Source organism: Anomalospiza imberbis, chromosome 1 (assembly GCF_031753505.1).
Source record: "Anomalospiza imberbis isolate Cuckoo-Finch-1a 21T00152 chromosome 1, ASM3175350v1, whole genome shotgun sequence".
NCBI classification, from domain to species: domain Eukaryota; kingdom Metazoa; phylum Chordata; class Aves; order Passeriformes; family Viduidae; genus Anomalospiza; species Anomalospiza imberbis.
In genome coordinates this window covers 32,245,077-32,263,000 of record NC_089681.1, presented here as the reverse complement: position 1 = coordinate 32,263,000, position 17,924 = coordinate 32,245,077, and the positions used below count along the sequence as shown (strand labels likewise).

The 17,924-nt window shown below is 37.0% G+C and overlaps 1 protein-coding gene across 9 annotated transcripts in view; it reads right to left on the bottom strand.

The window, feature by feature from the left end:
• STAU2 (staufen double-stranded RNA binding protein 2) overlaps positions 1–17,924 on the bottom strand; it is a 170,003-nt gene that overhangs the window by 48,562 nt on the left and 103,517 nt on the right. For 6 of the 9 annotated variants that reach the window (XM_068186589.1, XM_068186610.1, XM_068186617.1 and 3 more), the window contains one exon: positions 12,782–12,895. The exons of 2 other annotated variants lie outside the window; for them this stretch is intronic. In XM_068186589.1, the coding sequence (XP_068042690.1) occupies positions 12,782–12,895 (114 nt within the window). Of the gene's footprint in view, positions 1–3,019; positions 3,164–12,781; positions 12,896–17,924 lie in introns of those variants that run through there. One more of the 9 variants, XM_068186625.1, reaches the window with a different exon arrangement.

Below are 17,924 nucleotides of genomic sequence, written 5' to 3'. Positions count from 1 at the left end.
GTACAGTTCTCTTCACTGCACTGCTTATTTTGTCACATTTCCCAAGTTTTACTAAACCCAGTGCTTGTTATATTGCTGTATGTTCTGGAGGCTATTGAGATATGAAGCGCTCTTGGCGTGTTATTCTAAAAGGCATATCTTGTACACAGAAAATAATCTGATTCTGAAGTTAACACTTAGCTTGCTACTTTTCCTTCCAGATGATATAAAGTATAACTGTGACATTTTATTTGGTCATTGGCTTAATGCAAGTTATTTGGGGCTTTGACAGGTAAATAAAATCCTGCTGTTTACTCATGACTTGCCAACACTGTTAGGATAGGAAGATGTATGTCTAAACATATTAAAACACAGATTCATAAGGCAGATGCAGTATGACCAGTATGACCTAAAAAGTCAAAGTGTATATATATAAGTATATATATATATATATATATGTATCTTAGAGCAGTCATTTCTCTAGATGAAGAACTAAGACATATTGCACTGGAAAAGATTGTGTCGAGGGGTAAGTGTGGACCCACTGCCACGCTGCTCTGCTGGCTCTCTGAGAAGCTGCTTTGCTTCTAAAACTTCAGTCATGAACTTCCTCAAAAGTGAAAGTTGCTTTCACCAAGCAGCTCTAGCCATATTAGAGCTATCAGCTTTTGATTTTCTTTTTCATATTTCATTACAAGTCTGTTAAAACATTTGTCATAGAGCAAAACTGAGAGTCCAAAGAGCAAAGTGTCTTTAAAATCCCAACTGCTGTTCTTTGCTGAATGTTGTCTAGTATCACTTAACACTCAGAAACACTTTGACCACAAGAGTGAACAAAGCCATCAAAAATAGGGAGGATTCAGCCAAGATCTTTATTTTTCAGGACTATATACATACTCCTTTTATTCCGATTAAAAGTTGCAGCAAAACAAATTCTTTGAGAGAAGAGTACAAACTTTGACTCTTTCCATTTACATTTGTCTCAGGTGTTACCTTTTCTAAATGCAAAATAATTTATTTAAAATATAACTTTCCCTTTTATATGAAAAGATAATATATATTGTCCAAAACACAATTCCCTTACACTCTACTAAACACAGACGGGGATGGCTGGAGGCTACAAATCTTTAGGTTCTCCACTGATGCATAAACTAAACAAAAAAGACAACCTTACTTGTTTCGGAAAGCTTTATTAGAATAGGAATCTTTGAAGACAAACACAAAAGATCCTAATATGTTTAGATTTTATAATGTAAACAACTAATTTAATGCATCACTAATAATATACAATACTCACCATGTTGCAACATGAATGCAAGGAAGATACTGATGTAATCTGTGAGATATTTCAAAATAATTAATTTGAGAATAAAAAAGAACTTTTATTGTGCAAACTCTCCTTGTTTGCCTTTTTTAAAAGGATCAGAAAACTGTGGCACTTAGACCTTTGTTAAATGAAGGTAACAAGAAATCTTTAGAACTGGCCTTCAAATTAAGAACATGTAATTGCCTGAGAAAGGGTATTTGACCAAAAGGGTTTTAAGTGTTACTTATCAGGAGAGTTCAAAAAAACTCAAGATTCGGTTTATTTAAATGAGGGCCAAGGAACTTAATTATTTTGCAGCTTATAAAATTATGGCAAACATTCCTTTGCCCTTTTTTTTTCCTATTATTTTTCTCATGGACAGACATATGCTGACCAAAAAAAAAAAAAAAAAAGAGGAAGTTCTATGCATTGAGCCTTTACTTTTTATTTAATTTGGAAGAATGATCCAAAATCAAGCCCCAGGTTCTGCAGTATTATCTGCACTGATGAACTCAGGCACCCTGGGAAGCCCCACTCATAGGCACAAAGGTTCATGTATGCCCAGCTCCCCACTAAACGACTGATAGTGTATTATTATACCACTTCACATAAATGACAATGGAGTCAATCAAACATGACAATGTAAAAATCTCCTCAATTCATAATTTCATTCAGCATGCTGTGCTAGAAAAAACTACCCCAATTATTCAAAACAATGTTGAAGCAGAAATTATTTAGGAGGGAGTATGAAATAAGACTGACTTGCTGAACAGTCCAATGTTTCGAAGAAATGTCTAAACAGGTGTTCTATGACCTCACAAACCATCTAAAATCTTTCCATTTGTGGGATAAGCCTTGTAACCAGTATCAGCAAAAGGTGTTATTTTTATCTAAGTGGCTGAGACATGGTGGGTACAGGGACTGCTCAGAGCTCCACTGCTATCAGCATAAGAGACTTGAGGCTTTGGCACTTGCCTTACTTTATCTACAGCCAATACAAGAGATTCAGCAACAGCAGCTGCCAAAATGTCCTTTATGGATCCATGCCATGCAACCAAGTTTTAAATATCCTGAAACAAATGTAAAGCTCTTTTACAGACAGCTGAAGAGCTTCATGCTGAGGAAAGAAAGATCTTGTTTTGCCTGCAGGTTATGCTTAGAAGAAATACATAAGGGAAGAAGACAAAGACTTTCCAGGTACTGCTGGGGAACACAGTGACTTCATCTCAACACGTCCTACTGCCTTAAATTGCCTTCATAGCCTGACCTGGCAGTCTCAGCTCCGGGTCCATGTGGCAACTTCCACCTAGAGGAGCACATGGCTGGAGGTTTGAACAATGCCGCCACCAGCTGGATACCTACCCGAGGCAGGGATGGGGTTGGCTGTAGAGCAGAGCAAGCATATTCCTCCAGGAAATATTGGAAATACCTTGGAAAGAGCAGTTTTGCTTTGACCAAATCTGCTCCCAGACTCAGGATGGATATTCTGCATTTTAAACTGTAAATACTTTTAGAAATTACAAGTTGTCTGCTATAGTTTCTTTAGCTTTGTTCACTTGTGGTGAAAACTGAAAGGGAAGAAGTATTGACCATCAAGTCCAGTATTGACTTGATGGTCAGTACTGGACTGTGAAAAATCATAGCTTAAGTCTCTTTAACTCCCAGGAGGATAAGAATCATTCTTTTCATTATTCAGATCAAAGGGGTTAATATCAAATGAGAATTCCATCAAACTTTTCTGCTCATGCAGCTCTATTGAGCAAACTGTTCATTGAGTCAAAAACAGGACTGCTCTGTGGTTACCACTTTGTGCTCCTGGGGCTGCCCAGCTGTGACTCTCTGTTGCATAAGAAGGGTTCCTAAAGAGGGTTCATGGTCCTGTGGGGACAAGCACAGATTAAAACTTACATCTTTTGCATCTTGCGTGAGAGTGTGAGCCTCTGAGCTTATTGGTAAAATAGTTCATCATCTTTCCCACCAGTTTTGTAAATCTCAGCCATTTTCTTAGTTTCACTACAAATGCCCAAGTACAAAATTAATTATTTTTTTTGGCTAGAAGCATTTTTTTCTTTATTTTGGACCAATTTGAACTGGTGGAGTTTTTTTGAGGGGATAAAGGATGAGAGAGGAGATTTTGGACTGTAAAATCAATTATTTGTACAGCCGTAAGGATCTGTGGAAAACTAGGTCTCGCAGTCTCTCTAATGATGGGAAAGAAAAAGAATGAATATGAAGAAATATTGATAAAATTTAAAGTTTAACTTAAGAGTTCACTGCTTTGGTTTTGCTTGATACCTCCATTCTAGTGTTTATTATCTCAAGTCCTGGATCCTTGAGAGAGCGAATTACTTGGAAGCAGTCGTACATTTAGCATATGTGAAGGATCTTGCTGGAATGAAGCATTAGTATTGGAACAAAGGCAGTCTGTAAGGGCTATGAAATGGAGGGCACAAGTACATACAGAGCTTCTGGGGATACAGAAACTCCTGTATCAAGTAAGGACATTGCACATTTGATGCTTTGAAGAGAAGGTTGGTTGGTGACTCCTTCCTGTCTCAAACAGTGGGATGTTCTGGCTCAATGATCTTAGAAACCCAATGTGACTACAAAAAACCTGTACAGGTAATGAGTTTGGAAGCAGACAGAGGGACTTGGATTTTATGTTAAATGAGCTATAGGAAAGAGTATAAACACCTTTTTCCCTTGAGATGTCTGACACTTTCCATCGTGGCATCAATGACAAGCATGTAAAAAAGAGAAGTGAAGTCATTTTCTCAGGTAAACCATTAGTCATCAAGCCACGGTAAGTCTTCAGCTCTTTCTTGATGGGGTATTTAAAAACACTTCAAAGGAAGAAAGCACGGATGTCTAGGATCAGATTTTAATCATAGTGCTCCTCAACATTGCTCCACAACTTTCTCATGCTCATACTTACAAAATTACCTGTTACTAGTTACTAATTACTTATAATTCCTGACCTCATTTATTTCCCCTCAAGTCAGAGCATTTATTATGAGATTCTGGCTTCTTGAAATGAATCCTTGAAACGAAGGGATGTTGGATGTCATAATTAGTTTCTGCTTGCACTGTGTAGATCAAGGGGTTGTATGATGATTGTGCAAACCAAAAACGATGAAATTTCATTTGTGCTAGATGCATGCATAATGCCAGCCGTGGCATATTATTTCAAGAGAAGTGGAAAAATTAGGTGGCAAACAGAATTTTGGTAAAAGCACAGTTCTTCAGATGCCACATGTGCAAATCATTATTTTGTCTTGTAGAATGGTTAAGGAAATGTAACTTGAAATGCCAATTATATAATTAGGGTGTTAAGCAACTTCACTGAATGACAAGTGATTAAACACAAATCACCAAATAGACATAGCATTACTTTGAGTAGTGTGTGGAAAATGCCACAGAACAACTCTAGCACTGGGTGGGCAACAAAGTTCATATATTGCTAATGTCTTTCTTTGTCTAAAATTAAGGTGTCTACAAAAGGTGGGCTTTGACTGAGTGTTAGTTTTAATTCATAATTTTGAAAGGTTTTACCAGTGCTAGAAAATTAAAAAGGACAAAAATATTAAAATTAAAATGCTGCTTGTCAGGGGTTTAAATGAAAAACCTAGATCTTTGTCAAACCCAACTGCAAGACAAGCTACTTAGGGGTGGGTCTCCTTCCACTTGATTTTTGCCTCTATCTCTGTTACTAACTTTCATCCAGTAGGTGTATGCCTATCCATTTTTAGCTGTTGTGTAGGAGAAGAACCTACCTCTGTTGTCTTCCCCGTGTTTCTCCCTGACAGGGAAAAATCTGTTCGATTTCTTGATAATACAAGTGGGCTGAATCTCCTGCTGAAGCGTGACAAGGCAGTAAACTGACATTTTTCGCTTTTCCAAACTTCTCCCAATACCTTTCCCTTTTAAGCTTCTTCCCTTTCCTAACAGACACAGCAGCAAGAAAATTCAATATTTTTACATTCCACCATTGTCCAACTGAGCCTTAAGTAACTGCAAAACAACCAAACCAGAAACAGATTGCAAACTTAGGATAGTGAACAGCTGGCCTGTGGTCCATGGAAGGTTGGCTCACTGTATGTTGTTAATGCCTTTCTTGCCACTTCCACATGTTACAGTGCACTGAAAGCTTGCTAAGGTATTTTAATGCAAGTAACTGCTAAGGGTGCAGTTCCAAAACAGCTAAATTTCTGAAGGTCAGGGCTGCTACAGCCCTGCTCTTCCTCCCTCCATGTGCCATTCCTGATCTCCTATTTGTGCCAGGTCATGCTACTGCACAATGAACAGCTTTAAGGGTACTAAAGACTAACATTTCTACAAGAAATTAACTTCTCTGTACAGTTAATTTTTGCCTCATCCCCTTTAAAAGTCATTTTACAAGGTGGGTAAGCTGAGCCAACAGCGTGCCGCTGTGGAAAGGGATGGCTCCCTCTCCTCTTTGGTGGGCAGTCCTGATGTCGCCCTTGTTTCAGCACTGGCATTCATCTAAGCCCCACTGGATCAGTTCAACTCAATGAGCTTGTTTACACCTAGCTCAGCAGTTTAGGAAGCAGCCAGGACTGGAGATGAAGTAAATGGGAAAGAGCAACCAAGGCAGAATGTCTCACCTTGAAGATACTCAAAAGCTGTGCCAACATGGCCTGGGCAGCCTGTTGTAGGTGGCCTTGCTTGAGCAGGGGCCTTGGACCAGGTGACTGCCAGAGGTCCCTTCCCACCTCAACCATTGTGTGATCCTGTGAACCTCAACACTCTTGTGAAATCTCACCAATAGCATTCAGGATGATAGTTCCCCTTTTTCTCTTTTTCCAACAGCCCCAAAAACATACACGGTCTTTCTTTGTCATTAGTTACGAGCTATACGCCAGGCATGTAAGATAGGCAGAGACTGCAACAGAAGCATTTCATACCCTGCTGACATTGCTGTGTAAACAAACATGCATACACAGAGCACTCAAAAATCCTATTATGCATCTTCAGCAAGAAGCAGTCACATTGGGAATCTACTCAGGAAGTCCTGAATGAGAGGACTGAAAGAGTCTGGCAAGGAGATAGGGTTGCCTTGGTTTGCATTTTTTTCCCATTCAGCAGTTAATTAGTAACCCACTTTTTGAAAATTAAAGATTACACTTCCTGAGCAAATACAAGCATTTGATCTTGGGCTCATCAAGGAAAACTTTAGCAGCTGCCAGGGAAAAGCAAATGTTCTGTCACGTACATCCAGACTGACATAATGCGAAACAGAAGATGAAGAATACAGAGGGAATGTACCAGTACTTCCACACACAGTCGTGGGGAGCACAACAGATGAGGAAAAATATCAAATAGCAGACAACAATCCAGTGAGCCTAACTAAAACCTGATGGGATGACTCCTTACTGCAGCATCAACCTAAGAGACAGAACAGAAAAGTGAAATATGGTGCTATATATCAAAAGTAGTTTAAATTTCTGTCCTACATTAACTGGTTCTTTTGGAGCATTGGGCACTCGGCTGTGGTTGTGCTGACACCCCCCCTTGAAGGAGGAGGAGACCTAGTTGTGTGAGATGTTTTCATAAGATCGGGTAAAAGTGCTGATGATGAAAGGGCTGTAATGGAATTGCCAAACTTTGGGAAAACTGCTAGAAAATTTTTACTTATTAAAACTGAAGTTTTATCATTTTATTGAAGAAGAAGAAGCCACCCTGAAGAAATGATAACTGCATTTACAATGTAGAAAGTAAAGTAGAAATAAGCTGACAAATGAAACCTATAATACCACCTAAGGGAAAAAAAAAAAGACAAAAAAAGGATACATGTATTTTTTAAAGGAAACCTTGACATTTTTTCATTTTTTGACCATGTCCAGGGCATAAAAACCTACTGTCAAGTAAATCTCAACATCTAGAAAATACTAACTTCTCATTAAAAAAAAAAAAATTGAATTGGTAATTTATGTAGTGTCCAGTAAATCATCTGGTTTTCTGACCTGGAAAGGTATCTTAACAAAAAACACAGCCCCATTTGTCTTTTCTGATTACAGCACTGGACAAATTCTTATCCTCTGCATACTCAGTGACTACACCTTCAGTTATTTTTGCTTTTGTAAATTCTCTAGATGCTGCTTCCTGAGCATGATCTATAAGCAATTCTGAGACCATAACAGAGATGTGGAGCTTCTTTTCAAAACTTAATGCTCCAAGTGCCTTCCCTTGAGCCTGTCACCCCTCTCTTTTGCTCCTTGAGAACTATTCCTGCCTGTCCTGTATTCAAATGCCACCAGGAGCTGCTCACATCTGGGCATCCCCAGTCTCTGTGTTAAGCCTGTCCAGAAATGCCTGTTTGCAGGCCAGCAATGATGGTTTGATACAGAGCATATTTCAGTTTGCTCGCCACTGCTGTCTGCCAAGCTTTTCATCAGTGATTTCTGAAACTGCTGAGTGTGGCATCTTCCTTTCAGTACATCCTCTCCACGTTGGGCTCTCTGATAGTCTATCTTATCAGTAGCTCTTCCACTTCTACAATTTCTGCCCCTGCTCATTCTCTTTCCAGTTATTTTTATACTTGAAAATAAGAGTGTTATTAGTGGTAGATTAAATATAACATTGAGAGTTTGGTATCTTCCTGCAAAATAAAAGTATTTAACAATAAATTCTGAGCATTGCAAAGTGCAGAAGAGTTCTAAAGCTACAGTCTAATATACAACATAAATATAATGGATAACATTAAGAAAGCAAGGAATAAAAATATAGGCATAAAATGTTCATTGATATCACTTTAACAGCACAATTAGGTGAAGTAAACAGCTGAACTTGGTAATAAACATATCTACAGTATTGCCAGCTCCAAAAAACATGCATATGGTTAAAACCTCCAAAATCATCAAAAAGTATTAAAGCAATGAGACTTTAGACAATGGACTGCTCTTTGATCTGCCTCCTGAAATTCAAGTAGAGAACTGGTCACTCCTCAATGAACATTAAGCTACTTGGAGTTAAAAATTCACTTGTTCAGGCAGAGTACTCCATGGCAAGCATTCTGAATCTCAAAACGGGCCCAAGATGTTCTTTCTCATCACTAGCACTGACTTTTAAATAATTTTATTTTAAAATGAATGTTCATACATTCAATTTGCCTGCTGTTCAGTAAGCCTTAAGAATGCACCCAAGATGTTTATTCTTTCACAGCTATGACAACCACAGGAGTGTGATACCCCAAAGCACTCAATCACTCAGAGCAGTAACATCCAGAAAAACAATTATTATAAAGCCACTAAAGATGGTAACATGACAAGTTTCTAAAATATACATGTAAACATGGAAGCTGAGTTTGACATTGGTTTGTTCAAGGCATAACAGAAGTATATCACTTCTAAGATTGAAAATATGTCACAGGCTGTCTTGTTTGACATAGGGCATCAAATTTAACATAGCTACCATTATAGTGAATCCAGTGATATTTGTTGAGTGCATTTATAACAACTTCAAGGTATTGACTAGAATCCTCCAGGGAAAACAAATCTCCATTTCCTACAATTGCTAGCATTACAACTTCTAACTTACAGTTCTCAGTGTGACTGCACTCAAGAATTCAAAGAACTCTTCATGTGTCACAGTTCACTAAAACTGGAAGGTATTTATTTGTACCAGTAACAAGAAATTCAGGTTTCGGTACTTTGAGATGTAGCAGTGCAGATGTCTTTTTTTGGTGGGGTTTTTGATCACCCCTTCTGCTTAGCTCTAACTTTCTCTATCACTCTTCTGTGGCCTTCAGACATTCACTGCCTCATTTCCCTGCACTTTCTTAGCTTTCTGCTGCATTCCAACTATTTTTGCTCATATAGCCTCCTATCTATGAATTTTTCCCTTTTCTGTCTCCTGCTTTTCATACCTTGAATTTTCTCAGTGACACAAATAAAAAACTATCTGGCCTTCCTTCTGTTACTTTGACTTTCAATTCATTCCCCAGCTTTACAATATATGCCTGAAGTCCATCATAAGCCCTGAGAATAGGTTGTCACTAGTCCCACAGCAATGTAAAAAATGCCAGGCTTTACTACCATTAAGGAAAAATTCAGCTTTTATTGAGAAAATCAATAGAAAGTGGTGACCATTTTAAGTAATAGCTACTTGTAACTAAGTTTTACTGAAAAAATACCTCCAAAGGATAGTTACTGTTAAGGAAAGAAGAGTTTAGAGTAATAGTCAGGTAACGAGAAACAGAAAAAAATAGAAAGAAATCATTTAGGGAAAAAAAAATGAACCCCATTAAATTTTTATAGAAGAGGTTGGCACACCTGAATGCAAAACCTAGCAAAACATGTGGCAGGATAGACTGAAGAGGTGCTTTAGGAATGTTTCCCATTTTTTCTTTTCGTCAAAAGAAATATCAAAGATCAGCAATTGCTTCCACAATAATGGTTCATGAGCAAATGAGATATGGCTTGTCAATCAGACACTCGAAATACACATTAATTAGTGTACCAGTATGGTATGTTTACATTAATCTGAAATTGCTCAGATGAAGTATGTGGGGAAAATATTTGAACTCATTAAAATCACAAGCTAAACCAATCTAAAGAATGAAAACTCCCTACAGAGTACAGGAAAAGAGCAAGAAACTTGAAAAACTGCAGTGTCAAGTCTTGACATATTTGAAACAGCCAGATAATGTACTTATGTAGGATTGTAACCACTTTGGTATCTGCTGGGTAACAAATCTCCCACTGGATATGAATAGGGAGACACATTGCAAAAGACAAGTCCAATCTAAAAGGTATTCTATAGTGCTGGAGATGTCATTGGCAACATAGTTTTCTTTTTTTCCTTTTAATTTCTATTTTTTTATCAGCTGCCACGTACCACAGTATCATGGTTCTTCTGCAACAGTATAGTGACAAACCTGTATATAGCTTTTTTATTAGATACTCTCACACAATACTTTTCACCCCTCTTCCATCAAAATATTCCAGAGTCTCATTCCTAAAGTACTCCATAAAAAAACTCTAGAAATTATAGAATAAGTATTTTAAAATGAATGTGAGAAAAATTATCTTCATAAGCACAGAAGCTGACAGATACTGATGTCAAACTATGCCAGGCCTCACTACTGAGGCAGAAATCACCATCCCTCCACTGAAATCACAGGCTTCCAAGTGATCAGCCCATCCTAATAGCCATAAAATACTACAGACATGATTTAAAATTAACAGATTACAAAAGTTAAAGAAGAATTTCTAAAATTCAAGGTTTTTAGCACACAGTTATCTTGCTCTTATTTAATTTGAGACTTAAATATGAAGTTCAGTTTGACAAAGGTGCAGCATTTCTGTTTCCTATTTTTAAAAGAAGAATAACCATCAAATCAACCATCTGTGAATAAAATTGTAGGAAACAAGTAAAAATACCAAGCACACAGGAACAACAGAGAAAAGGGAAATTTTCTTTTAGTTAGTCCATTAATAGCCTTAATTTTGTCATTAGTTTATTAATTCCACTGCATTGACTTGCTAATGATTAATTTTTTCTCTTTTTATTCAGGTGATGGAATATGATACTTTACTCTAGTCCTGCTACCCCCTTATCAAACACAACCCATCAACAGCATCCCTCTTCCCCAGAAAATGAAATTCCTTTGACAGTTAGGAAAGGTATGAGCAGAAATTTGTGCATCCAACAGTGAGTGGATCTGTTTTGTGAGACACTGGCTGGCATTTGGCTTTCAGATTATTATTTTCTTTTGCTCTTGGCTCAGATGAAATCTTTGCACAAGTGATGTGGGTTCAGTAACACAACAACCACACCATCATACAGTAACAAAACATTTATCTTTCCATTTTAAGAACCCTGTGGAAAATTACACAACTAAAACCAATTATGAACAATTTAAACTTCAAATTGAAACAAGATGAGAAAATTCCAGCTACATAATGGTCCAAGTAAACTTAATTCTACTTATTTGTGAATGTGCTATGTTACAATCTTTATCTGTGTGATTTTATGCAAATTTTTTTTCTTCTCAGAAGAATATCCTGTTTGGAGCATGGAATGGGTACATTTGGCATGAAACTAATGCTGCACATAATCTGGAATTTCCTAATTTCTGGGTGCTTGATTTTTCAGGCTCAATACAACATTTTCATTTAGAGGTCTTAAATATATAATTATTCAGATGGCTTAAATGTGCTTTTTGCTTACAGAGTCTTTTTTCTGTTTACATATCATACTCTAGCCTAAATAAATGCTAAGACAAAGGCCAAGCTGGCTGGTAGCCCAGAATGTAGTTGTTACCAAATTGACAGGGACCACCTTAAATTCATTGAAATGTCTAAATACCATACTTGTGTTATAGCGATATTTTAAAAGCCTATCCTTACGGAACGAAAAATGGAACAGCTTTAGAGCAGCATAAACAAGTTGCTGGATGAAATGAGAAGTGAATGTCAAAGTATGGTCTGACTTACCACAGCTCTCCATTACTGTAAAACACCAAACACTTAAGGGCAGGAAGTATCCTCATGTTACCATGTAAATAACTAATGGCCTTAGTTTATGTTAACAACCAACTTAGGAACTTTCAATAAAAAACCCACCAAACAAAAACATGGCTAAGAGTGTCCAAAACTTTTCCCCAAAAGTAACTAATTCTGCTAATTCTTAAGGCAGCTTTCCTTTTTCTTCCCTTAGAGAATCTTGCATAGAGTCTGATAAAATGTACAGCAAATGTGAACACAGTACCATTTAAAGATAACCTGCAAAGGCAAGTAAACGTGGCCATTTTTCTAATCTACTGGATATGAAAGGTGCAAGGCTTGGTTTAATGTTTTCTTCTGCTTGTTTCCTTTTTGCTTTTAACACTTTCAGAGTATCAAAGTCTTGTCTTGCTTTTATATGTACGAGTGTTGGAGAACGACACAACAAGAATGGAAGTCCCCCTCAGTTCCCATCTGAAGCAACAGGGTGATAAATGATTAACATTGAGACTTTTTTTTTTCTTCTGGCTTTTTGCCAGAATTTTGAATTAAATGTTTTAGCAACAGCCAAACGAAATGAGAGTTTTACACAGTCTGATTAAAAATGCCTTTCTCCTCACAAATGCCAGTTTCTTGTGACAGATGATGGCTAGAGATGATGGCTTCATCTCTCTGCTTTTCCAACTACTCATAATCTTCTAACAAAAATAGGATAGACAAGACCTGATACACACATAAAAGCAAATAAAACCTTTGCAGAAACCTTACATCTGACTTTAAAACCAAAGCAAGCTCTTCAGGCCTTCCTAATATATCTTAAAAATATGTAAAAGGCAATATAGTTCTGTCTCCATTTCACTCTTTAGATCTAATCAGGATTTTAGTAGGGCAAGAGAGGCAAATCCCTGTGACAAGAGCATGCCATATGAAAAGCACAAGATGTGTCGAAATTTTAAATTTACTAACGCTGACATTCTGGCCTTACCAGATATTAATAAAATCACAAGAGTGCGGGGTGAAGGTATTATACCTGGTCATGGCTGGCTTCAATGGAGCTTCCGATACCTTGGAAAGTCATCTGCACAGGAGACAGTGTCAAACAGGTCAAACACTCTTTGCCATTTTGTCTATCACTGTAGTGTACCTATAACAGAATAACATACGTAATCTGCTAAACACCACGTTTGCACAAGGGAGTCATGCTAAAATACTGTCCCTTTTCAACAAGCTTGTAAGAAGAATTCCAGACATTTACATTGAATTCATCTTTAATATCAAAAAAGGAGTGTGTAAAATAGTCTAGATAGTCACATGCTGAACTGGGGCCCAATTTTCCATGCCTGTTGCATAATTTTTGAAGTGCTGAGTTCTTCAGATTCTGACATTTTTCAGACTGAATTCAAGATGCTGTATCTATATAAGAATCTAGCTTCAAGTTAAAGTTTCCAACCTACATGTCATTCTTAACAGCATATTGTAGCTTAGTTACAAAACACCCAAGTAAATCATTACAACCTCAAAAAACTTGCCAATAATAGTTTAAATTTTTCTATTTTAATTTCATTTCTAGTAAAATCCACTAACACTTTTGACATTACTATTATGACACATATTTCAATTAAATTAAAATGACAGATAAAATGGAGAAATCACATTCTTCTTGAGGTGTCTAGACTATCCTTTTCTAAATGTAACTCATTCCCTGTGGGCATCAAGATCTGCATGTCGAACCTGAACTTGCATGAAATACAAAGATAGTGCTTCTACTTGAATTATTCTTTGTCTTCAGGTTGGTTCCCTTCAGATGGTTTTAAATCCCCTAAAGAAAGGATGGATTTTAACATGGTGAAACAAAATGAAATTAAGTGTAGCTAGTATTTCATTTTTAAGAACAGGTTGCCACTCATGCTGAATTGTTGAAATATTACAGTTTTCTGCATAGCTCCTGACTTCTAGACAGGCAGATCAAGCACTTTGTTCTACAGGAGAGGTGGAATTTAGTTTATGGTGGTAATTTACATTGACTATGTGACCCCTGTCAGAATTGGAAAGGGAGAACAGCTCTGCTGGAGACAGACCTTTTATGTTAGTATCTATTTACAGCTGTATAGCTCTCAGGCAAAAGGTGCATGGTAAAGCCTCATCCTGACTTTTAGGCTACAAAATAAATCTTGCTATTTCTAAAGACAGTTTAGGAACTACATTAGGTTTATTCCTGTGGAAACAGTTTAGTGACAATATGACAATTGTAAACCATGTATTAAATCCCTTGTGCCTGACTCTTCTCTGCCACAGGTGCAAATTGGGAATACTTTAACTGAAGTAAAACCAGTGCAAAACTGGTTGAGTAAGAAGAAAACCATGTTGGTGCTATGTTTCAGAATTACTTTACTGACAACACACCAAAACAGTTTTGCTGTGGCCAAAAGTAAGATACAGAATGCGCAAGTTTGTACTGTGTATAGAAATACTGATTTCATTCAGCCCTTCTTAAAGCTTTCTGGATTATTCCTGTCTCTCTTCCTCTCAACTCCCACAGTATGAGCCTACTAAATTGCTTGTGGCTCTCTGCCAGAAAAGCCATACTACTTACTTAGAAACCACAAGAGGCCCCTTCACATATACAATGGTTTAACTTTGATTAATTGGAAGAGGTATGAAGGTATGAAATTTGGCTGACAAATATAAACTGAAGTCCTTTAAATGTCAGGGACTACTGTTATGACAAAGGCTTATCAAGCTTCCAAAACTAGTTGCAAAGTAGATTTTCTGCTGAGTATGTGTTGTGGGAATGCAATGTGAGAAATGGGGCAGCATAGATCAAGAGGATGGTTCTCTGCTGCAAATATGACATTGCAAAAGGGGCAAAATCTGGTGACCAAGAAAAGCACATATGTAGAAATGGGAAAATGGCACTTTCTGAACTGTACAGCTTGTTTGTTGGTTAAGTTTTCATCAGAATAATATGAGTATACAATTCACTAGTGTCCACTGGAATAAAGAATGACTAACAAGCTGAAAGAACAGGAGATAGCCAGAGGAAAAAAAACTATTAGTATTTCATGACACTACTATCTGCAATAGCAGGTTTGACTCACATCCCCTTTAGAATCCCACATTGAAACTGCAATAAAGTCAGAATTTTGGTATCTCTGTAGGCTTAACTTTCCCAAAGGGATTTCATTATGCACTTTTGGCCTCATCTCAATGTATCAAGGCCATTATTTTGTAATTTCTCAGACAGCAGTTTTCTAATTATCTCTTGCTCTGTTGAAGCTCTTCAGCTGAACCAAAGGAAACACTTTCTATATTAATGATATGAATAGTCATATAAAACACAAAAGACTGGAATTTGAATAGGAACAAATAAGACTTTGTCCTTTCATCAAATCTCTCTAGTCTACAGATTTGTGCAGTCAGAAGAAACATTCAGACTTCTACATTTGGCATGCGTATGTGCAATTTCCCAGTAATCCTGTTTTGTTATTTATCAGTCCAGTTGCTACATTCTCAAACTACATTATTCCTTCCCCCTTCAAATTTGATCTACGAGCCAAAATTTGGGGCTTTTTTATTTACCTATTAGAGCAGAATGTCCAAATAAGGCACTCAGAAAGAAATAATAGTAGTCAAATAATTACCAAATAGCCCAAATAGCAGCAGATATTTCTTGGGTTTTGGCCAGCAGCATGTTGCAAATATTTCAGCTTGTATGTCCACGGTACTATTACTAAGTCTGGGAAGAATCTGAACATCTATAAAACTCTTTAAATAATATCATATCCTTTAAAGTAGAGCACAGCAAATACCTGAGTCAGTATCTGTGATCAAGGAGTGATGACTGAAGGCTGGCCAAATGCTCTGATGGTGATTATGAAGCCATTATTGAGATTCATGACAACAAAAATAACAAGTTTCTAAATTCCTCTGTGCCTTAAAGAGTCAGGAGTGCTTAACTACAGCCCATCTCACCATACCTCTGTTAGGCAGGTAAGGACACTTTGTGGACAGACTTTAAATGACTCATCCAGGCTGGACTGGACTGACTGGCAGCGCTGGGACTATAACCCATCATTAAGGCCTCTGGCCTAACCACAATTGGTCATTTTCTCTTTCCATATGTTATGGAGGTAAAAACAAAAGAGTTATGAAAATAATTACTCTCTGTGTCCAGGACCTAATTTCCCAGCTTCACTTTTTATAATTAAGGCACACTCACAGATTAGCTCAGTGCATTTAAGGATTAAACAGCAATGAAATTTCACTCATTAAAATTCAGAATGTTTTATTTAGATAACATATAAGCAGAGATCCGATGGAAAATAATTAGGATCTGGTTAAAAAACAATGGCCAAAATATAGACATCTCTAGCAAGAGTTGTGCAAGTTTCTGAGTAAAATGCAAGACTCCAGCCTTAGACTATTATGAGTGATTTACATGTAATTCTCCTCCAAGGTTTGTCTACACAGCACAAAGCAGTGTCAGCACAACAAGATCCAGGCAATAATTCTAAATGAGACTGCTCATTTATTGGGAAAAGCACACAGCACTGCCAGCTTTTCTCCTGGGTAACTACATACACCTGAGATAAATCATGTATAGCCAGCTCAAGAATCCCAAACACAGCACTCCACAGCAGGGCACAAAATCTCAGTGCATAAAACACAAAGGGCATTCTGGATATCAAAAAACAGAAATAAATTCTAGAAGTATATTTTTTCACAATGCCATGGATTTACTCACACATGTATGTTTTCATGTTCCATATTCACATGACATAAAATGTATATTCATTTTACAGATTGCTTCAGTCAGGAACAAGCAGTGTGGTATGAGTATGTATGGATGGGTACCATTCACTGGAGTGTGTATATAGAAATTTATGTGAAGGTCTGAAACCACTTGACAACTTACGCTGAAATTTGGCCTTTGTTTTCAGTATTTCAAATTACTGAAGAGATGCGAATATTCTGATGGGTATTTATAGCTACACATAAAGAAAGATATAAGATGAATGTTTACAATGTTACAAATGAATGGGGAATGGCATAGTCAGAATTCTTAATTTTATATGGTATTTTATACAGGAGAAAGAAACTGATCTAATATTTGTTAGGAAACCTCTATGGATAATACATAATAAACTACACTGCATAAAACTGTATAGGAAATTACATTTTAGGATACTTCTCTCATAATGCTGCTTCACAAGCAGGAAATTTCCCATTTCTCTCATATTTATATAAATATGTCTCTTCAATCTACCTTTACTGTAATACCCCTCCCTACTTCCAAGTGTTCTGATGGAAACTGCACAAATATTTCAGGATTTATCTTGCAATAAGCTGCTTTAAAAACTAGATCCATACACAATTTCAGATGATGGCCACAGTTAAACTGCAGAAATTATTTTGCAAATACAATGTTCCTAACTTCAAGAATAACACAGTCTGCTGGCCTTCAGCATGCATGTCTGAATTTGAACATCTATGCTTTTGCATGGACAAGGGCTGTGGTTTACTGAATCACAGCTGAGGAGGGTGAGAGACCTGTTGTACTACTACTTAATCATTAAGCTTGACTATAATATCCCAAACTACTCTTAGAAACGCGTTAACTAACAAGAGTCTGAGGAGAGCACAAATAAAGGCTACTCTTTTCACACACTGCTGCTTAGATGTTCACAGTTTGAAACACAACTTCTGTCAGGACAAACATTTTCTTTCTTGAACATTTAAAAGTTAAAATAAACCATACAAATTACCAAAAGAAAAAAGTCATCTGTGACACTGGAGTTAAAGTTTCCAAACTGAAAACTACTCTGAGTCAAAGCATCAGCAGGAGTCTTAGAATGCTAGACAGAAATAAACTAGGTAATAAAATGCCATTATGTTCAGCAATGCACAAATCTTCTGGATTGACAAGCCTGGACTATTTTGTTAGAACAAAGGATGGTATTCCTTTAAATCTGCCCCTTAAAGGGAGAGTAGCCGATTTAGTCCTGAGTTTACAGAATGGTTTCCAAGATTTGGAATTTGGAATCCAGGCTTGGATTTACAGCAACAAGAAAACCAGAATAGGCTCAGAAATCAGATGTTAAAATAGTAGTTTTGATTTGGACATGAGTCTCATGAAACAGTTTACTTCCTTTGGCATCCTGGTGAAAAGCTTT